The sequence below is a fragment of the Pseudorasbora parva genome, chromosome 20 (assembly GCF_024679245.1).
Source record: "Pseudorasbora parva isolate DD20220531a chromosome 20, ASM2467924v1, whole genome shotgun sequence".
NCBI classification, from domain to species: domain Eukaryota; kingdom Metazoa; phylum Chordata; class Actinopteri; order Cypriniformes; family Gobionidae; genus Pseudorasbora; species Pseudorasbora parva.
In genome coordinates, this window is record NC_090191.1 from 13433185 (window position 1) to 13457056 (window position 23872).

At 37.4% G+C, this 23872-nt stretch overlaps 1 protein-coding gene and 1 long non-coding RNA gene across 2 annotated transcripts; one reads left to right on the plus strand and one right to left on the minus strand.

Moving 5' to 3' along the window:
* Positions 1–11913: 11913 nt before the first annotated feature.
* On the minus strand, positions 11914–20601 carry LOC137049709 (oocyte zinc finger protein XlCOF6-like). Its single transcript, XM_067428331.1, has 3 exons — positions 20562–20601; positions 20019–20126; positions 11914–13445 (listed from the first exon to the last, which is right to left on the minus strand). The coding sequence occupies exons 2-3, from the start codon at positions 20101–20103 to the stop codon at positions 12511–12513; spliced, it is 1020 nt and encodes a 339-aa protein (XP_067284432.1). The 5' UTR covers positions 20104–20126; positions 20562–20601; the 3' UTR covers positions 11914–12510.
* Positions 20602–21460: 859 nt separating this feature from the next.
* On the plus strand, positions 21461–23163 carry LOC137049721 (uncharacterized). The gene is made up of 3 exons (XR_010899686.1): positions 21461–21522; positions 21922–22018; positions 23035–23163. It is a non-coding gene; the product is annotated as an uncharacterized lncRNA (long non-coding RNA).
* The last annotated feature ends 709 nt before the right edge of the window (positions 23164–23872 follow it).

Consider the following 23872-nt stretch of genomic DNA (forward strand, 5'->3'; position numbering starts at 1 on the left):
TGTACCTGTCTGGCAATCCTGTCATCCACACATTCTCTGTCTTCATCCATGGTCTGTAAGCAACTCATTGGTAAACATAGCTTTACAGCATTGTCATCATGAATGTATGAATATGACAGCACGCGATGATGATTTCAATTTCAAACTGCATGTGCGAGTGACTGCCTCCTGAGCACTGATTTCTCTGTTCTTTGAATAGGCATTCATGAACTTCTTCATGCTCTCACGGTCAGACAGGTTATCATGGCTTGAGTCTTTTATCACTTTCTTAAGGTAATCACTCATCTCATGTTCAGCTTTTGAAATGTATGAGAGAATGTACATGATACAGCTGTAGGGGTTCAGAATGAACTGTATGTCCATTTTTGCATTCCAAGGTCTTAATAACAGTGGATTATAGCCGTTCACCCAGCAGTCTTGAGGTCGTCTCTCCATGTATATCAAACTTGAAGTAGAAAGAGTGTCAATATGTTTCTCATACTCTTACATAAGTCTCATACATAAGTCATGTTTACTGCACAAAGTAGCTGTGTAGTGGTTTCAAAACTCTGCGTTGAGTCATTCAGTATTTCCCACACCTTCTGTAGCTGTTCTTTTGCAACACTGGCATAATTTCTTTCCCCTGATTCATTCTCTTGATCTACAGGAGGAGGCCTGGGTCTTGAGATCATGGTCTTGTTAATAACAAGTGGTTTAGGAAATCCAAACATGCAGTGCTTCTTGGTCTTTCTACAGGATTTGAAGTGGTTACGACTGGATCTGTACTTCACTTACAATTTTAGATCTGGGTCTCCGTTTGGGTCTGGTAATTTGCATGAAATATATTTATCAATGAAATCACACACATCCTGATCTTCAGCATCTTCAAACTCTGGAGCATCTTTCACCCAAAATAAGCAATGAATGTGTGGAGAGCCACGTAATCGGAACTCTACTCTGTAAAAAAAGTCAGTGACTTCACCGATGGGTCGAGCAGGTGAATTGATCCAATCTCTCATTAAGTCTTCAACTCGTTTCTCAAACATCCGCATGGCTGTGACGGGTTTGCTTCTCAGGATTTCACATTTTTCAGACCAGTCTAAATCAGCAAAGTTCACAGTTTCACCTTGTGCTTCAATAGCAGTAATCACATCAGTCCATCTCATCTCAGCAGCACTAATCCTGGAGAGTTTTCTCCCAGTATGCTGGAGTCCCTCTTAATGGTCCCATGAAATGTTTAGCTTCCTTGTTTATCAGAAGCTTTTCTAACTCCTGTTTGTCCTGCAGCAGAGAAGAGTTTATTCTGCGTCCATCACAGGTCATGGGTTTTGCTTTCCTCATCTGGATAGACATAATAGATGTGGCCATGTGCATTTCGGTGACAAACTGTGCAAAAAAGACTGTCAATAGAGAATAGCCTTGTGTTGAAGTATCTGCTGGGGGAAACGTGTTTTGCTCTACCAGGCTCATCAAAGGTGTTCTTGCCATCTGTAAATTGCACTGAAAACGCCATAGACTCAAGTTTAGGAATTTTGAAAAAGCTTACAGGACTGATTTATTTCTGCTGGGGCAATACAAAATATTCCATCATCATAAGACAACAGCTGCTGGCCAAGATCTGGGGGCTGAAGACATGAAGCAGTCCGAGTTTGTCTTCATTGTGCAACTAATCAAAGTTTAAAAAATCCTGCACAAATTGTCCTTTGCACTGCAGTGTTTGTTTGACACTAGCGTAAACTGCATCACCTTTCTGTAAAATGCTGTCTACACCGAGTAGCTCATTGCATTCATTATGGACAGTTAGGAACATTAAAGGGTTACTTCAGCAATTAGCATATGGCTTTCTATCAGTAGAAATATTCGAATGATCGTGCTCTCCCCTCTCATATCCCCCTAAGATGAGAGATTTATGCATTTTATTTCTTGAAAATTTACTCCGGTGACGAAAATATTGTCGATTTGCGTCATCGGTAAAATGTTTGGCCAGACGCCAAAGACTACAGCCAGCAGAGGGAACCATTTCCGCATGTTTTCAACTCGCATATGGGGGATGGGGTCGTACTCACAGCTCAGCTCAGGTATTCATGGAAACGGTGCAGCCGGCGGAGCAAAGTGAGTATTTTAACTTCTCAAGTTAATTCCTATGAAAGTTAATCTTCCAAAGGCATGAACTGAAAAGGCGCCATACTGAACACGCGCTGAGAACTACTGCCGCTTGCTCAGCTCTCATCACGAGAGCTCATTAAGCTCATCACGATGCGTGTAATCTGACTCCTGCTGTGTTTGTGCTGACACTTCCTCAGCGGATAAATCACAGACACTTTCAGTTTTTAATTGTAGTGTCTTTTCTCTAACTGAACTGATTTTATGAAGATGAACGCGGTGGTGGGAAAGTAAAAGTGATTCAGTAGCGGTGGCTTTGGGAGTGGCCTCAAAAGGGGAGCGAAGCATTCTGGGAATTGTAGTCTTTCATCCCCATGAGACAAAAATACATTTTCTGTCTTTTCTCAGTCTCAAAATCACCAAAATCAAAAATAATTTCACATTTCAAGTACACTACCGGCCTCTGGAGTAAATGTTGTATCTAGGATCGTTTTGACAGTGGGATGCTGCAACATATATATAATATAGAGAATAATATATGTCGTATAATATGCTGTTGTCGATTGCTACTCTAAATCTATTGGAAATGACAATGTGCCAGACAGTCAGTTCAAAAGATTACTTACCCAAAAAATATACAATGACCTCGCAAGATTTTAGAAGGCTGCAGCTAACCAGGGTGAAACAATCTATAAAATACAAACAAGCAGAACATTAATAAAACAATAATATAAAAAATGGCCCGACCAGAGTTTGGATTTTACAGCTCAGAAGTGTATTGAGTTGCCAGACGACACTCGCGGCAGAATAGATTTGCTGCCGCTAGGGTGCGTCTAGATTTCTAGGCTAGAAGATAATGGCAAATAATGACAATCTAGCAGGCTTTCAATCAAACATTTGTGCAGCAACAGCAACAACAACTTGCTTACACTTACGCAAAAGGGAAAATATTACATGGGTATGGCGTTTCTATTACAGTTTTTCTCAATTGTATACAAATACTGGTACTTGAGAGCAGGGGTGCCGCCAGAAATTTTGGGCCCTATGGAAAACAAAATTTCTGGGCCCCCTACAATTTTTACAGATAAAATTGAACCCAATAAACATGCCCTGTATACTTTAAAGAAGATACTTAGCACATTGCATATTTAAAATGTCTAAAGATGAATACAAAGCCTACAAAAACAAGAATAAAATATAGAAAGATGTACTTGTTTACATAAAAGGGAGAATGTTTATTATCTCAATTACAATTGCAAGCACAACAGAACATAATGTACACAGATTGACATACTTTACATGAACAAGCTTTAGCTGTGTCAAACTGCTTTATCAGGAAACATCAGCTAGAACTAACCCATAATTAAATCAGTCCAGGAATAAAACTAGCTAGGCCAAAAGGGCTCAAAATCAAGACACACCAGGAGAAATCCCAGGCCTAAACCAGTCCAGGACTAAACAAGTACTGAACCTGTAGTACGTGAAGTACTGTTTGTTATCCAGGTCGGACAAAGTTATGTTCAACATAACTTTATAATGGCCCCGCCTTTCTGCTGGCAAAATCATGTATCAAATCATCAAAGTTCAGCTTTCTTGCCAGTTTGCTTTTAATGGATAGCATGGCCAGGTGACAAAGTCTATCCTTGCAACATAGCAGACCTCAGATAATTCTTTATCAGTTTCAGCTTTCTAAATGCTCTCTCACCACCAGCAACGGCCACTGGCAGTGTGCAAAATATTCGAAAAACTACTACTCTCCAACTGCATCTTGTAAATGCCGTTGAGCAGATTAATTGGTGACAGACACCCTGGGAAAAGTGGCTCTATATACAGAGTTGAGGTCTCTGACATCCTCTTCAAATTCACAAGTCAGATCAGTGTTGTATTTTGAAATCAATGGCTGGCATACAGAATGGATTTGATCATCTTGTAACTGACCCATTTTTACAACTACAGAAAACTGATCCAAGATCTCAGCTGTTGTGGCAAACCGGGTACTTAAGTCATTAATATGTTATCCATCATGGGAAGAAACAGTGTTTCTGAATATGGTGTCTGCACTGTGCTCCCTTGCTCCCTCTAACTCATCATGAAACCATTTTCCAAGCCCAATTATTATTTTTTTTTAAATAATTGGGCTTGAACCCCTTTGATTTTTCCAGACATATTTGCCCCATTATCATAGCCTTGGCCCCTGCAGTCATTCAGATCTATGCCATCACTTTTAAGCACATTTACAATCATGTCCTCAATTTCACTTGCTGTTTTTTTCAGAAAATCTTTAAACTCCAAAAACCTTTCAACAACCTCCCATTTTTGTTTTCTTGATCAAAACCTACATATCGTAAGAGTAATACATTTTGCTCTGTATGTGAAATATCAGGAGTAGCATCGCAAATGACTGAATAGTAGACTGATTCCTCTCTTTCCTTAAGAATACTACTTAACACTCGTTTTCCACATAACTCAATAAATTTGTTCTGAATATCTGAGCTTAAATAGTGTGTCAATCTTGTTCCTGTTTTTTTGTCTCTTACTTTTTGTAGATGTTCGTTGAGTAGTGGGTCATAATGGGACAGGAGCTCAAGGGTGCCCAAATGTTTAGCTTTTTTTTATTACCACACCAAAACTAGGAACAGAAAAGTAGTGATTTTTTTCAAATTACATTTCCTTTACTTGTCTACTAAAATATGAATAATTATTAACATCCATGAGTAGGTAATATTCGCCACGATTAGTTCATAAACATAAGACGCTTTTTTTGTTCCCGAGTACAGTTGAGACGGCCATCCGTAATGCTGGAAAACTGCCTAAACAATAAATAGCAAATGTAAAAAAACCTTTAATTTAATTCTGTATTTTATTTGCTTATTTGTTTAGTTAAAAGTAGTTAATTTGTGTACAGTTATGGCAAAGAGCAATACAATATTTAATTTCAGATCATCATTTTAATAGTAACAGTTGAGTAAGAGTAAAAATTAGGGGTGTAACGATTCGTTTTAACGACGATTCGATTTGTATCACGATTTGAGGTTGTCGATACGATTTAAGGACGATATTGGTTCATTTAGAACGATATGATCTGAAACGATTCAGTGACTTGAAATCGATTCAGTAACTTTTTAGCCAAAAATTTAAATCATTGTGACTGATTTATTTCAGTCGAATCAAATTGTTGTTAAAACGAATCGTTACACTGCTAGTAAAAATCATTGAACAATAACTGCAAACAGCAAAAACAAAAAAGATCAAATGCAAACAATAACCTAATAAGTATAATAACAATAAACATAATAAATCATAACAATAGCATAATAAACCATAAAAAAGGTCATTCAGTCATCTAGGCTATACACTCACTCAGTCACCTCTGTCACTGACAGTGATGGCAAATGTAATTTTGGCCTACATCAGTGCATGCTACATGCGACCACTTGCGACAAATGGAGCTAGAGATCCAGTTCCCCCGGCCAGGATGTTGAAAACCATTCATCAACGACAAGTTATTGAGTGACCTCTGTCTTTTTCTTTATGTTGTAATACGATTTTCCTTTTGACATATTGGGAACATTTTTTTTTCCTCTTCAAGGGCATTCTTTATAGATGTGTCAGTGAGTTTATCACTGACTGTTGGCCACTGGCCTTTCAGGGACCGGCTTTGGCGTATGGCCTTACAGTTTCAGGCAAGAATTCTGGAACAAGCTCTTGCTGGAAAAGTCTACAAGATATGCTAGCTATATTTTGCATGTTAATTTGCTTGTCCAAACAAATACATTTCAATGTGATTGTCTTAAATGAACTCAGTAACTGCAGATCTAACCACCTAGAAAATGTGTATCAACTGTACCCATTTACCACATTGCATATCTTACTCCTTTATATCCTTATGTCCTTCATGTTAGATATGTCAATTAGGAGTAGACAGGTCAAATATCACAATTATTAAACGTTGTTTTAATTTCCTTTGTGCATTGTTTGAATATGACAACTAAACTGCATGTGCTACAATAGGAATCTAATGCGGGTACATGTGATACTTTGTGTCTCAATTGTACCCCACTGACCACCTCGAACATTTCTCTAGATTTACGATGACCTTGCATGACACAAAGTCATGAAATATGTCAGATTTTAGAGCGTAGGTTAAGGTTTAAGAAAATGTAATTTAACTTTAACAGTCATGTAAGGATGATAAGATATTCAATGTGGAAGGGTCGAGGTGAAGTGAAAAACGTAATAAGTTAATAAAGGCCGTCAGAAGCAAACTGGGGCATTTGTGTAAGAAGTGGAACCTCAGATTCAGGAAGAAGATTGTGGTTTTCGTCCCAGTCGTGGAACACTGGACCAGCTCTTTACCCTCTTCAGGGTTCTGGAGGGTTCATTGGAGTTTACCCAACCAATCCACATGTGGCCTCTGCTCCGACTACGGTTTATCGGACAATGACCGGGAAGCTCTCGGATACCTTGTTAAAAATTGCAATATTTTTGCAATATCGCCCTCCTCTAGCTACAGGACCAGCCAACACTGGACCTGCCAAACTAGGATTCACTGTTACAGGACCTGTCAGTCAGAGAATCACCACCATCGATTATGCCATGTTCGTCAAACTTTAAACTCTAAAAATTAGCAGAGCTGAAGATGTTAAGGTTCTCTTTGGGAGTGACGAGGATGGATAGGATCAGGAATGAGTACATCAGAGGGACAGCACATGTGAGATGTTTTGGAGATGAACTTAGAGAGGCGAGGTTGAGATGGTTAGGACATGTTCAGAGGAGGGAGAGTGAATATATTGGAAAAAGGATGCTGAGGTTAGAGCTGCCAGGTAGGAGGTCAAAAAAAGGAGTTTTATGGATGCAGTGAAGAAGGACATGAAGGTAGTCGGTCTGACAGAAGAGGATACAGAGGATAGGACTAGATGGAGGCAGATGATTTGCTGTGGCGACACCTAAAGGGAACAGCCGAAAGGAAAAGAAGTCAAACTTTTACTTCTCCTGGAAGAAGTGAAATAGATTCAGAAAGTGCATAGCAACATGCTGAATGCTTTGCTCAAGTTGTTTCTGAAGACGCTGTCTTCCCTCTAACAACAGAAGATGTGGAAGCTACGAATGAGAAGCTGCGTGACCCAAGATTCATGTGTAGTGTTGTAGGTTCATGGTCAGTGTTCATGTTGCTTATTGATTTTTTTTATATTAATTTTAGATCTGTAGGGGAATTGACTTGCACATGTCATCTGCAAATCATTCTGTCCATGTGTTTACTATAGGTTGCAGATGTTGGTTGTTCTTCACTGGATGATGCCACAAGAAAGAAGATGAAATTCCATTTTAAATGAACTGCCATCCAGTACAATCTGTTTGGCCGTCATGGCAAGAAGAGATTCTGAGGGTGCGTTCACACTTGTCATGTTTGGTTCGATTAAAACGAACCCTGGTGCGGTTGCTCGGTTAGTGCGGTTCATTTGAACATATGTGAACGCTGCCACCCGAACTCTGGTGCGCACCAAACAAGCGGACCGAGACCGCTAAAAAGATGGGTCTCGGTCCGCTTCCAAACGAACTCTGGTGCGGTTCGATTGATATATGAACACAACACGGACCAAAGACATGTAAACGGACCAAAAACCGGACGTATAATGTCACAAGATGCCACGCATAATGCAGCTGATTTGACGACGCGGAAAGATCGGTGTACGTTATCCAAAATGAGTAACTTTAACGTTAGAGGGCAAACGTAGAGCAACGAGGAAGAGCCTCATCAATATTTGGTCTGACGAGCATGTTTCGATAATGCTAGAAAAAACGCACAAAAAGCATACCTGGCTCTTCTCATCAAAGCTCCTGTGTTGCCCATTATTAGCAGGTACAGACGACAGAACGGCCGTCTCTTTTGCATAAGAGACGCCTGACTCTTTTCTGCACAACGGAGGAAATCCTGCTTGAATGTTTTGAACATTTTATGAGCTCTTCATGAGTTCTCAGCGGGTAAAAATAATGCCACATGTACACGCATAAAATGATCGCGTTTAATCCAGCACACAGCTTTGTTTTGAACATTTCATGAGCTCTTCACATGAGTTCTCTGGTAAAAAAAAATAATGCCATATTTGTTACACGCATAAAATTATCGCGTTTAATCCAGCACACAGCGTTGTTTTGAATGTTGTGAACATTTCATGAGCTCTTCATGAGTTCTCTGGTAAAAAATAATGCCATGTGTACACGCATAAAATGCCCGCGCGTGTAATCCGCACACAGCATTGTTTTGCATGTTCGGTAAACGAGCTCCTACGTCATATAAGCCGACCAATCAGGTTGTGGCCGTCTCCCTGTGCCTTTGGTTCGGTAACTTTAGGTTCGCTGTTAAAAATGCCCGTGTGAACGCTAAGCGGACCAGGACTATTATGTTTGTTTTTGTTTTTTGGTCCGGACCAAACTAACCAAACGAACCGAACTACAAGTGTGAACGCACCCTGAGATCTGCACCTTTTTGAGGTCATATATTGTAAGTGTTTTATTGCTGCAGTCCTATGCACAAGTTAAGTGATTTTAATTTGCATAATACTATATACTATTTTGTAAAACAACGTGTATACTAGTGCTGCAAGATTAATCTTATTTTAATCTTGATCATAATTTGGAATAAATAATAGGAATTTTACATTTTTAGCTATTGTCTTAAAGCTTTATTCCTACTGTCTGTGTTTTTATTGTTAACCAAACAACAAAAGACAACAAAATCATTCATTGTTCTGACTGAATAGCTTTTGTGACTTGAATATTGTTTAATCTAGAGCAGTGATTCTCAACCTTTTTTTACTCCAAATCATATAACAATGGATTTGATATTCAATCAGATCAGGACACACCAAAACCCCCATTTCATTTAACAAAAACAGAGGCATGTTGGTCCAATAACTTCCTAAACTTTTTCCACACTCAACCAAGGAAACTTAAGAATCCTAACTTGCTGGGTTACTGTTACCGAATACTTTTTTTCAATAAAAAAGGTACAGTTTTGTTCTTCCTGTATTTTAGTAAACTGGCTAGTAAAACTAGTAAAAAAAAACTAGTAAACATTTTCTGTTAAATCATGTAATTGCCTTTGCTGACTTTTCACCATACCTAATAGTGTCAGGAAACAATGAAGAAAAATGGAAGCTAGGACTCAAGGGCAAGGAGAGGTGACTTTATTAAATAACAAAATAAAACAAACACAAACCAAAAACCCACAAGGGGGAAAACAGACTTGAAATAAACTTAAATGCCAAAATTATTAAACAGGAAACATAACAGGGAGCAAAACATCCAAACGTAAGAAAACAATCCAGCACAAGACTGCAGACAAGAGGGGATTAAAAAGGGGGACAAAACCAGGCAGGTGATGAGGAAGAACTGGTGGGGCAAATAATCAATAATGAGATAACAAGAGGGGCGGGGACAATAGACCAGAGACATGATGTAAGACCAAAACATGACAAACCAAAGCAGATGCTAGAAAATGTGCTAAACAAGACAAAACGGACATGTGACAAAGCTCTACCAACATTGGGTCTGAACTTTCTCTGTGACTGCTTCACTATCTAGTGTACAAAAATTCTCAGACCCAGTGTTTCGGGAAAACTCATCCCATCTTTGTCGCCAAAATTATGTTGTGTGGGTGTGAACATTCACGGTAATTAAATCGCAAAATTTTCTCTTTATTAACACACTCTTTAAAACCCATTTTTGAATATCCACCCTCATTCAGAAAGGGAACATTTAAAAATGAATGAATGAATAAATAAATCAAGTAAACCCCAAAATATATAATATAACATAAGCAAAACGATCTATAACAATGCAATACTATTACATATAAAAACACGTGTTACTCACATAAGTGTGTTGCACTATTCCTGTCGGATCCAAATCCAGCATCGACCAGAGACTTGTTTACAAAGATTCCGCAAAACGATTGTTTTCTGGGCCTGGTGTCTATGAAAGCTTTTCTTTGACTAACAAGGAAGTTTTCAGCTCTGAAACTTAGCATATTCTTATATTACCATGACCTTTTATATATAGCAAAAGCTCAAGGGAAAGTTGATTTCTCAATTCATCACCCCTTTAAATTACAACCATGGCAATCTGTTTAAACACCAGAGGCCTGTTGCATGAAGCTAGCTGAACAAACTCTGAGTTTCAGAGAAGGTTTAGAGTTGACAAATTCAGATAAATCCAACCTGGTTTAGATCAAGTTCAGCGGTTTCTCAAAGCTTGGTATAAACTTTCTCTGTTAACTCAGGTTTAATCCAGAGTTAGCGATTAACTCTCAGACACGTGCGGCAAACATCCAATCAAGGCGTCTGTTTGATTCACTTCTCTTCTTTAGATTGAGAGTTTGTTTTGAAAATTATTATAAAATTAAATGCATTTACAAGGCAGGAACAAACACTGGATTGATTGATTGATGAAAGAATATTTAACTGAATAAATAAATGATGGGAATCAAAGAAAAATGACTAATAATTATAGGTTCATAAAGAGCTCAAATTAATACACGTTGTTTAAAAGAATTATGAATGCATGTATTATATTTATATTACTATTTGGCTACTTGTCAATTAATATATTATATGAACATATGAATTCAAAGTGATTATAATTCATATAATAAATAATTTGCACCAAAATATGCACAATTTTATTTCTAAAGTTGTCTCATTATAAACTGCATTAATTCGGAATGAGAGATACAGGGGGGTTGGCTTTATTGCATCTTTACTTGCAGCTGATTGGTCCAGTTTGGGTTTGCGATCTCTAACCCAGAATATAACCTGCTCCAGAGCGAGTTAGCCGTGTAAGTTACCATGGTGATGAACACTGATAAAAACCAATCCACCTTCTTGAGCCCCAAAAAACAGAGTTTGCTCAAACTAATCTCGAACTTACCTGGGTAACAACTGAAACCAGCTTTGTGCAACAGGCCACAGTATTGCACCTTGGCTGCTTTGATCTTGGGAGTGCTCACAATCTTTCATCAGTGCCTTATTTGTGTGGTATCACTTGTGCGTCACTTAAATTTTTGAGTGTATGTCTCTTAAATATCTTGATAGAGATCACTAACAGACATTTGAGAAAAAAGAACATTTGGCAAAAAACAAACAAACATATTTCTAGACGTAAAGGGTTAAGGCTAGGGCCCACTGCACATCAACGCCAAAATCACTTTAAAATGTGAAGCATGGTGGAAGGGACATCATGGTTTAGTTGGTCTTGACCTTGATCCAATTAAGAGGTTGTGGCATAAAGTGTTGATTAACTAAAACAGATTAATGGGGAGGGATAGCCCAAAATTGGTCAGAAGTCTTTTGCGCAGCTACAGAAAACATTCTCGAGATTGTATCTCTACTTTTTTTCTCGAAATGTAATGAGTTTAATCTCGCAATATAGTAAATTTAATCTCGAGATGCTTATTTTATTTTTATTTTTTAGCTTAGCCCTAATCCTCTTCCGTAGCTAATGGAGGAGCTACAAGTTTATAAATGTACTTTCTTCAGCCTGCTTTGTAATTTATTACTCAATGTATTCAATATAGATATTTTCAGTGTTCGCAAACTTATTCTTGCCACTGTACATTGATTTGCAGTCTCTTTAGAGCTTGCTGCCTTAGACAAAATCATTATCATTGTTCTTCAGACACAAGGAATACACCAAGACAGAAAGATAGATGGATAGATATAGCAGTTTATTTACCTAATATATTTATAGTTTCTTGAGCTAATGTAATAATTTCACTGTACTAATCTAAACAATCAAAATTCATTTCACAGATACATATTTTTATTGCGCCATTTTAACATACCTCGGGTCTTTAGCGACCCGGAATGTCATTCACTACACTCCTCATTATTTTATTTTTATTTAGACCTTCTTAGTATTCCTCAATAAGTTCATTATAAACAATATAACAAGAAAAAAATATCATATAAAAAAAGAATGCCTGTTTTCCTATTCTTTTTGGTAAAAACAGTATGTTATTGTATATTATATTTTTTGAAGATGTTGAAAATGATCGTTTAAAGAATATGTATGAGAATATGAGGCAGATACTGAATGTACTGAGCTCTGACGAGGACAGTGATGATGGTATAAATCATCTGCTCAAACTGAACACTTCCAAGTTCCAAAAGGTAGCAAAATATATTTTATTTCATTCTTCTGTAATTGTTACACTAATATCAGGAGAGTTTTGTATTATCGCACCAGGTAGAGATCCACCCGTGTTTGATATAGATCAGGGTCTCTTAAGACCCGAATATGTAAGAATGATTGGTGAAACAGTCATGCATTTAAGGGTTAAATGGCTAAGCAGTCTCTGGTCTTCTGGAGTATCTGTCAGTGTCGTAAGTGTAATAAAAAAATAAGTCTGTGTGAAGGAGATTTTTGAAATTATTCCTTTTTCTGCAATGTCTTTCCAGAATGAGTTTGCAAATGACATTTCAGGTCAGCTCGATATGTGAAACTCTTCTCACACTGAGCACATGTAAAAGGCTTCTCTCCAGTGTGAACTCTTATGTGCGTCTTAAGGCTTTGTTTAACTGTGAAACTCTTTCCACACTGAGGGCAAGTGAACGGCTTCTCTCCAGTGTGAACTTTCACATGAACATTAAGGTTTGATTTGTTTGAGCAAATCTTTCCACAGAGATGGCACATAAAAGGCTTCTCTCCAGTGTGAGTTAATACATGATTCTTAAGGTGATCGCTGTCTGTGAATCTCTTTCCACACTGATGACATATAAAACTGTTGTCTCTTGAGTGAATCCTAATGTGGGAATGAAGGGCGACTCTTTGTCTGAAATTCTTTCCACACTGATCACATGTGAAAGGTCTCTCTCCAGTGTGAGTTCTCATGTGGGAATTAATAGTTGCTATATGCGAAAAACTCTTTCCACATTGAGGGCATGTGAAAGGCTTTTCTCCAGTGTGAATTCTCATGTGGATTTTAAAGCTTGCTTTTCGAACGAAACTTTTTCCACACTGTTGGCAGGTGAAAAGGTTCTCTCCAGTGTGAATTCTCATGTGGGCTTGAAGTCTTTCTTTTTGAGTGAAACTTTTTTCACACTGTTGGCAGGTGAAAGGATTTTTTACAGTGTGAACTCTCATGTGTTTATTAAGGTTTCCTTTTTCAGTAAAGCTCTTTCCACACTGTTGACATGTGAAAGGCTTCTCTCCAGTGTGAATTCTCATGTGGACTCTAAGGTTTCCATGTTGATTGAAACTCTTTCCACACTCTTGGCACATGAAATGACTTCTAGTTCCGGTCTTTTGTGAGGAAGTATTTTCAGTCTGTGAGCAATTTAAAGATTTTTCTCCAGTTATCAGGTCTAGGATGAAAAAAACAACAACTAATTAACCAGTTTAATGACACAAGAAACAGGTATTAGAACATTTAGACATTTAATAGGCATTACCTGAAATCTCAGAACTTCTTATTTCCCCGTTATTGGTCATGGCAGTAATGAAAGGGAGAACACGCACTTTATTACAGTTCATCTGAGTTGTTTTATGAATATAAAGTTTACCAATTTATTAAGTATACCCCGAAAAGACATGGTGTTGATGTATTTGTTTACTGTTACTTGTAACAAGTATTTTTGTGTAATTTGCTGTGTACAGGGAGTGAAGAATTATTAGGCAAATGAGTATTTTGACCACATCATCCTCGTTATGCATGTTGTCTTACTCCAAGCTGTATAGGCTGGAAAACCTACTACCAATTAAGCATATTAGGTGATGTGCATCTCTGTAATGAGAAGGGGTGTGGTCTAATGACATCAACACCGTATATCAGGTGTGCATAATTATTAGGCAACTTCCTTTCCTTTGGCAAAATGGGTCAAAAGAAGGACTTGACAGGCTCAGAAAAGTCAAAAATAGTGAGATATATTGCAGAGGGATGCAGCAGTCTTAAAATAGCCAAGCTTCTGAAGCGTGATCATCGAACAATCAAGCGTTTCATTCAAAATAGTCAACAGGGTCGCAAGAAGCATGTGGAAAAACTGAGGCGCAAAATAACTGCCCGTGAACTGAGAAAAGTCAAGCGTGCAGCTGCCAAGATGCCACTTGCCACCAGTTTGGCCATATTTCAGAGATGCAACATCACTGGAGTGCCCAAAAGCACAAGGTGTGCAATACTCAGAGACATGGCCAAGGTAAGAAAGGCAGAAAGTCGACCACCACTGAACAAGACACACAAGCTGAAACGTCAAGACTGGGCCAAGAAATATCTCAAGACAGATTTTTCTAAGGTTTTATGGACTGATGAAATGAGAGTGAGTCTTGATGGGCCAGATGGATGGGCCCGTGGCTGGATTGGTAAAGGGCAGAGAGCTCCAGTCCGACTCAGACGCCAGCAAGGTATAGGTGGAGTACTGGATTGGGCTGGTATCATCAAAGATGAGCTTGTGGGGCCTTTTCGGGTTGAGGATGGAGTCAAGCTCAACTCCCAGTCCTACTGCCAGTTTCTGGAAGACACCTTCTTCAAGCAGTGGTACAGGAAGAAGTCTGCATCCTTCAAGAAAAACATGATTTTCATGCAGGACAATGCTCCATCACACGCGTCCAAGTACTCCACAGGATGGCTGGCAAGAAAGGGTATAAAAGAAGAAAATCTAATGATATGGCCTCCTTGTTCACCTGATCTGAACCCCATTGAGAACCTGTGGTCCATCATCAAATGTGCAATTTACAAGGAGGGAAAACAGTACAACTCTCTGAACAGTGTCTGGGAAGCTGTGGTTGCTGCTGCACGCAATTTTGATGGTGAACAGATCAAAACACTGACAGAATCCATGGATGGAAGGCTTTTGAGTGTCCTTGCAAAGAAAGGTGGCTATATTGGTCACTGATATGTTTTTGTTTGGTTTTTGAATGTCAGAAATGTATATTTGTGAATGTTATATTGGTTTCACTGGTAAAAATAAATAATTGAAATGGGTATAAATTAGTTTTTTGTTAAGTTGCCTAATAATTATGCACAGTAATAGTCACCTGCACACACAGATATCCCCCTAAAATAGCTAAAACTAAAAACTAAAACTTCCAAAAATATTCAGCTTTGATATTAATTTTTAATTTTAGAGTTGTTTGTGTTCATTGAGAACATGGTTGTTGTTCAATGATAAAATTAATCCTCAAAAATACAACTTGCCTAATAATTCTGCACTCCCTGTATGTCGGTGATAATGCAAGATATTACTTCATAATGCACACTTTTATTTAGCTGTTACGGTGCTTTTCTGGAGTGAAAACGGACACTTCATAAACTTCAACTTTGAACGGTGAAGGGGGGATTCTGAAATCCACTGCCGCTTTAATATACCTGTATATATTTATATCCTAATTAACTTTATATTCAAAACTTTAATCAATATGTATCCTATATTATTAAAATGATTCTATCCAGTTATGATTTTGCTTTTAGTTTCTTGTTTTCTAAAGTGTATTTTTGGTCTCTGAGGAGTGACTGAGGGTCTGGCCTAGAAATGTGGATTTTTGAGGTATCACACACCCCTAACATGTCAAGAGTGCATTAACAGGGTTTGCTCACTTAGCCCGGCTTCCAGAGATGAAATATGGATTTGTCTTTCATTTAATTTATTATATTGTATTGTACTGAAACACTAAAGACTCAAGATGAATATTTCCTGTACTATTGTGTGTCCCTCGCACTGAAGGAAAGCACATGTTATCAGTATGTTTTGGTAAGAACTGGTTAGAACTGGAGCTTAATCAGCTCCAACCTTGGAGAGACTGTGTATCTCATACCTGTCAACTTTTGGGTATCAAAATCCGGGATGGGGGGATGGGGGGGGGGGGGGGGGGGGTTAAATCCTCACATAAACCCATAATAATAATAATACATTTTATTTGTACTTGTGCTCTTCCTATCTGTATAACAACTTATCAAGCGGGAAATATACATAAATTGTTATCAGTTTGCACTGCATAAGTTATGAATTATATATAGATTAATCCTTATTAAAGGTACTGAAGTTATTTACTCAAGAGCAGAGCATATTTAGTGAGCAATTACTTTTGTTCTTTACATTGTCATTATAAGTGAATACTGTCACTTTAAAAGATCTTCCGCCTGTCGCACATGATGAAGTCGCAGTTACAAAACTTACCAAACGCGTGACTGTCCCCCACCTGCTCCTCTTCAGAAAATTACATTCGCTGTCCCATTGATCACGGTATTTACACGAGGGTTTGGGTTTATTGGCAGGAGTGCCTTCCGTCTCTATCGTTAGTTACGTCCATCATCCGTCTCTGTTATGTTTTTCCCATAGACCGTTTTTTACCCGTGTTGTCACTCGTCGTATTCTGACCTCACACACTATGACCTCGCGACAACGGCCACCTGTAGGCTACTGCAGAAGGTAGTTATCACGAGGTTAGTTACAGCGCTCAGATTGGAAATGTTTTTTTGATTTTTTACTCCGGTATTATTATTTTTTAATAACGCAAGTTAAAATACGGGAGATTTACGGGAAAATACGAATACGGGAGGACGGCGGGAAAGAAGGGTAAAATACGGGACTTTCCCGGCCAAAACGGGATGCTTGACAGGTATGGTGTATCTGTGTATGTGCGCAATATTCTATGTTACAGATAAGTGTTGAGAATGGTGTTCAATGGGCACCCTAAGAGATGGATGGACTTGTTGTTCTGGGCAAGCTGGCGCCTGCTCCAGATCGGGAAGGTCACTGCGGGCCTAATTCTGGGGTGAAAGCGTCAACAAGTGACACGTCTATGGAAACGTGCATCAGATTAACTGACTTGAGTGGAAATTTACCATGACTGTGCATTGTCTCTGAGCCAATCAGAACCATCCACATTGCAGTAATGACGTGGATAAGACCTTGAAAACAGTATAACTGTTGGGACAATTGTATGTACGATAGGGCGAGGCAACGAGACGGTGAGAGAGGGAGCGCGGCCTACGAACTCCTTGTGAGACTTGAAGCTGGCTTCTGCTTTTGAAACTGCAAACTATTCTTAAGTAAATTTTTCTTTTAATTAATTGCAATCCTGACTCTTTGTCTTAATTTCTTCACTACTGGTCCTGGGTCATAAGCTGTTAAAGGTGGGGTGAAACACTCAGTTTCAGTCAATCTCATGTCAATCTTGAGTACCTATAGAGTAGTATTGCATCCTTCATATCTCCGAAAAGTCTTTAGTTTTATTATATTTATAAAAGAAATATAGGCTGTACCGAGTCTTTCCGGAAAAAAACGAGTGCCTGGAGGCGTATCGTGTGGGCGGAGCTAAAGAATGATGAGCGCGCAAAGCGGTGACGTCCTCAAGCGTGGAGAAGCCCATCGCTATCATTCTCAGCTAATAGATATATGATCCAGAATCATTCGGAGGCTGAAATAAATTGAACAGGAGAAATAGCAACAGCAGGACAGGTATTTAGTGGTATTTAGTGGCCTGTCAACATTTGTGTCTTTACTCGCAGTTCATGAGGACATGATTCGGTTTATGGACTATGCGACTAAACCTTAGCAGTAGCAAGCAAAACGGTTTTGCACGTCAGACTACTGTAACGTTATACATAGAACAACAATGGAGTCCGTTAGCGCATTTGAATGACGAAGCACGCGATCGTGTCGTTTACTGATGTTTACTCACATGACGATAGCCAACATAGACATTTGAAGCAGTTTTACTACAGCTAAATTCCGAGCTCGAAGCCCTACCCCTGGACACCACACCAAATGAGCATTTAAATCTACTTTCCATAGATTATATCTAAGTGTGAACTCGTGAAACTATGCCTGTTCTATCTACATGCAGCATATTCTCTGACTCCGTAGGCATCATTGTAACCCAGAAAAGAAAGTAAAATGGCGCGATATGCAATGGACGCAGACAAAATGATTCAGTGTTTTGCTTTCCCCATTATCTTTACAGGTCAGCAAAACATTGCTCTCGTAAGGCGGAGAAAAAAAGAGGAGAGCCCTTGTTGCATGTGATCGCAGTTCATGTCCACCTGAGTTGATGTCATTTGCCTCCATCCCTTTTTCAATGACGTACGACTCGCGTTCACAGGGGAATATCCGATTTGACCTCTTTTTTCTCCGCCTTACGAGAGCAATGGGTAACTTAAATGGCAGACCTACATGCACATATCCGATTCATATCAGATTTATTACCACATATGAGTGAGGCCTGAATCCGATTGGAGAATATCGGAATTCATGCGGTTTTTACCTGCTTACACTTACGCGAGAGGGGAAAAATGGAATTGGGTCACTTGAACCATGCAGTGTAAATTGGGCCTTGGTGACTATGGCATGATTATTAATTCTAGCCAGCACAATAAATTATAGCATGTTCGTTTTTAATGCTTGTTAATTACTCATTGGTTTTCTATTTTTTTATATGTTAAAGTAATCTTAATGTTTTTACTGTCCCATGCTCACAGTCAGCCTCCCCCAAAATATAATTTATGAGCACGAATTTTCATTTTGAAATAGTTTTTATAATGTTGAATGAGACATTTCAAATGTTTATTTTGCAACAGAGAGGTCTTTATTATAATTGACTGTTAAAATACCACATGTTAGATTGTCATGTACTGTATTGTGTGCATGAAGTGATTTCAAGCACACAGCTTAGTGTAGGCAATATCACAAAAGATGTATAAATAAATACAAATTTAAAAAGTTGGTTAAATGCTAGCCTTAGGCCTAATTAATGTCTATTTATTTTTATGAAATAAACTTAAAATTTTTAATTTGACCAATTGGGCTCTTTCTATTTTCAAGATCCACAACAACCCAGGAAGGGAGATCCTTTACTTAATTAAAGAAATGCACCACATGCTGCAAAGACTTCCACTGTCCATTCTGCAGTTCAGCTTTGCTTTACCCAACAAAGTTGAGCAAAGTGAACTCCCATTTGGAAAGCCATTTCAAATGTGCAATTCTGCATGAAGGTGACTTTTCTTTTGGGAAATGCAAATTGAGTTATGTATGTAATTAATATATAATATCATGAAAATCAACTTGAGCAATGAATCTAAAGAACTGCATTCATGTTTTGTTTTTGTCAACAGATTCTTTATTCCTCATTTTGGGTATTCATAATTAACACTGAAGAGCATCATAATAATACTACAGGTTATTGTTCTTATAATATTGTACTCAACAGGAAGACTTCAAAGTGGTTTCCTCAGAAGTCCTATTATCAGGTGCCTGTCTACTTTGACAGTGAAGAACAACAGGACACACTTTTTGCTTTTCTGAAGTAATTTACTATTTCAGCGAAGTGGAAGAAATGAATTGAGTGACAGAAAAACACTTCAGAAAAGAGGGGAGAACAGCCAATCGGTAGATAATGCTGTGGCTTACTTCACAATCTGGGCTTTACATTTTTAAATGTCAGGAAAAAAAGTAATGTCAATAACATGTTGACAATATTGAATAGAACAAAATTTCTATTCAGATTTCTTGCAAAATAAAGAACCCTTTGTTCTCACATCATCTAAATATTTTTTTTCAAATCTTTGAACAGTACACAATGACAGTAATATGAACATTAATTGGTATGAAGATTGCTTTGTGTGTGTGTGTTTGTTTTTGTTGTTGTTGGGTTGCAGGCGGGACCTTGGAGACTCCAAAAGAACACTTTGCCTTTCTTTTGGTTTCGTAACAATAACTTTTAAAAGGGTTTCCTTTAAAATGAAAATGAATTTAAATTCCTTTAAAATGTTGTATTTAATTCATTGTATGATAAGGAAAGCCATCATATTTGGATATGTCCCTTTTCAGGCAGAAATTTCACCCAAAAAGCTTAAGACTTAATAATATGTTTAATAAATGAGATCTCTGATTGTATTCCTTGAACTCTCCTTGATGACTGAGATCAGCTTTGAGAATGAAACCAACCTGTTTGTTCCTCAGTATCTTCTTGTTTCACACTGAATGTTTCCTCAATCTTCATGTCTTCACTCTCCTCTTTAATTAACGCCATCTTTATAATAGTGTGTTTGGACACTGTCAAAATTAAGATGAGAATAATTAACAAAACAACCCCAAACCACCGTAAAATATAACACTTTTATCAAAACTCTCTCGTTGTACGTAAAACTTTCTCGTTGCATTTACTGTATTGACCAGCATGGGACGTCAGCGTGCGGCGAATCATTCGCTTTGAATCAGTGAATCATTTTGCGTAGTAATTGATTCATTTGACTCGTGAGTTTTAAAAAAAGGTCCGTTTCTCTATCTTGCATTGACCGAACTCGTTGATGCACGATATTACGCACCTTTTCTGTTATTTATGTGTTTACGTGCTTTAATCACGAAAACGTTTAAATGTTATAAAATGCATGTCAAAGCTACATTCAATAATTAAACACAAGTTTAAAAATGTTAAATTATAGAATAAGTGGAACGGTTTCCACTGATTTAAACACTTTAATTGCAAACCTTTCTCCAGCCAAATCACAGACAAAGGAGCGCGGCGCAGCTTTATTACGTCACATCACCCGTACAAAATAAAAGTCTTCTTCTTCTTTGAGTTTTTACGGCGGTTGGCATCCAATAAAAGTCTTCCCTTGTCAAAAAATCCTATTGGAATTTCACTTTGTCCTATAGGATCTTATTGGATTCTTAGAATCCTATAGGACATTCTGATTTACTTTAATGGAATTTCACTTTGTCCTATAGGATCTTATTGGATTCTTAGAATCTATTGGACATTCTGATTTATTTTAATGGAATTTCACTTTGTCCTGTTGGATCTTATTGGATTCTTAGAATCTATTGGACATTCTGATTTATTTTAATGGAATTTCACTTTGTCCTGTAGGATCTTATTGGATTCTTAGAATCTATAGGACATTCTGATTTATTTTAATGGAATTTCACTTTGTCCAGTTGGATCTTATTGGATTCTTAGAATCCTATTGGACATTCTGATTTATTTTAATGGAATTTCACTTTTCAATGAAAAAACACAGAGATTGGCTTAATATTGTTATATAACCAAAGCAAAGCGTTTGCATAGAAAAACAATCACACTTTCAAATGAAATAATTAGGTTGCGTGTTCCTATAATAATACAAAATACATTAATATAAAATATAAAAGTGCCACTTTGTCTCACTATCTAGTACAGGGGTGGCATTTTGCACCTATGAATGGCTCATATGACTAATTAATTTTAAATTCATGATTTAATATCAATGATTTTTTATTTATGTAATGTTTTAAATCTAGATGGTTATTTATCATGTAAATAATGTGTGACTGTGGCGTTTTAATGCGCATGCGCGTTGGACATTCGAATCGCGTTCTTCAAACCACACTGGAGCAGAGTTGCCATGGAAACGGGGACTCGGAGTCAAACGAGCAGCACTTCCTCAGACGCTGTTTTCACTAGTTTCAGGTGAGTTTAGTCCCTAAAACCACACAAATAATACACACAACTGTTCCTGACACCTTTCTTATGTTAACTGACACACTTCAATTGAATATTTACTTGATAGAAGTGTCTTCGGGAAAAGTCGGCATCTCAACTGTTTTCACAAGAGGGTAACTTAAGCTAACGCTATCAATTTGATCGAGCCCTTGTTTATGAGAACTTGAGCTTTTAAATAAATCTTTATGTGAAACTTAAATGTTTTGATAGTTTTGTTAAGGTTTTGCTGCTAATTTGTCAATGGTACGTATCAAATCTAAAAGTATACACTGTAACATTACTGTTCATCGATGATGTCAGTTACATGGAGCGAAAATTAGCTGCAAACTGGTAAACAAATATTGTTAAAATGTTCTGTGATTTCAGGAGGGACAAAATAACCCATCTACAACAGAGGGGAAGATTCCAACATTTCTGGAGGAAGCTGCTGACAGAGCTGTAAGAAACGGGTGAACTGAGGAAGGTAATTTTAATGCATGCATTTCACATAATATTTGACATAATATCAGCATGATTTTAGTTATTTTCTTTAGCAAAATTATACATATTAAGAAGGCTTTGACATTCAAAACATAAGTGACAGTGAGCAATATTAAATTAGCAAGTAAACCTAAAAACACAAACCCTGTTTATATTAAAACAGGTCATAAAACTATTGAGTTTTACTGGTTTTATCTATAGTGGAGATGAGTGTGATGAGGTTCAGGTGTGAGTAATCAGTATTCGGGAGAGGGAGTGCGCTGTGATTGGCTGGTGTGAGAACCTGGCAGATTTATAACAAATAGAAATTGAATTTGAATCTAAAATCGTGTTCTGTATTGTTAAAGAATTTGTTCACCCCAAAATTAAAATTTACTGATAATTTCCATCGGTCATTTACTAAATAAAAAAAAGCATTTATATACCTTTTACCCCAAATGCACGACTTTGATGTTGTTTTCACACTGCGTATTACACCGGAAAGGTCAGTGCTGACCCAGTGCCGTAAAACTCCATCTCATGTTCTCCTCTAACTTTAAAATTGTCCGACATTGTTGTTTTACCTTTTATTTTTGTAAAGGGTGTTTGATTTAGTCTTTGCACGTTTGTTTTAACACTGGGACGGTACTTCCACATACGTCACACGCGTGACCTTTACAACGTAATGACGCCACAAAGCCTTACATCAAAGTCGAGCATTTGAGGTAAAAAAGTATATGTTACATGTTTATTTATTTTCTACTGAAGAATGAAAGACATGAACATCTTGGATGGCATTGGGGTGAGTAAAAGTTCAGGAATTATCATTTTGGGGTGCACTAATCCTTTAATGTACATTCTTTCTGCTTTGCTTTTGGAGCCATAATAATGTATGGGTTGTGAAAACACTGAATGAATAGACATCATTGTACTTGGACATTATTAAATGGCAAGTCGATAGTAAAGTTAAGAATTCCAGCAAGTCGTGTGTTAATGTGGTGTGTATTCTTCTCATTTTAGCTCCTACATCCATTTGGGCTGAAGGTCAAGACAGAACTAAAGCAAAGCTGGACTGTAACCTGCCGGCCTATACGACAGACTTCACACTGACAGCTGCTGGCATGGATGCTGCATCACATGTTTCTGAACACTTTTCCACCTAGAATGTATTCGTCCCCCACCAGGAGACTTCATGTCTTCATCTATTGTGAGTGGATATCATTTTAAACATTATTTTAAAAAAACACTAATTTCTTCTAATTTTTATTGTGTAGTTAAAGAAAAGAAAATTTTAGTAATGTTTTTAAGTAATAAAGTAATTAATTGTTAAGTAATGTTGTTATAATATAATCCTGTTAATTTATGTACAGTATAAATTGCAAACGTATGCTTGTTTTGGGCACATGTTTGCAGGTTAAAGACATTTTAGAGGAGGAAGATGCTGTGTATTTAAAGGTGCTTTAAGTCATTTTTATTTGTACAATGTTATTTTTGTATATAAATCATTATTACAGTGGAACAAATTGCTATTTTTTTATTTGTAAATTAGCAACTGAATTTTTTAACCATTGCACAGCACCACTTTATCAAAAATAATTTACAACTTTTTTTTTTATGTCACATGAGAACACATGAAAGTTTATATTTTTGTTCAGATTATATAATTTCTGTAATAAAGTTTGTATCATAGAATGGTGACTTCTTTCTGTTGTTATTATTTAGATGTTTGTTGTAACTTAATTACTTAAATGTACTTCAAGATAATTTAGTAAAACCGTGGTTACACTGTGGTAATACAACCAATTTATGGTACATAATCCATGTTTTTTAAAACCATGTTTACTGCAAAAAACATGGT

Coding starts and splice junctions, on each gene's coding strand:
- LOC137049709 (XM_067428331.1), bottom strand. CDS start 20,103: ATGGCGTTAATTAAAGAGGAGAGTGAAGACATGAAGATTGAGGAAACA. Junction 13,446..20,018: donor AGATACTGAGGAACAAACAG/GTTGGTTTCATT, acceptor TTTTCATCCTAG/ACCTGATAACTGGAGAAAAA.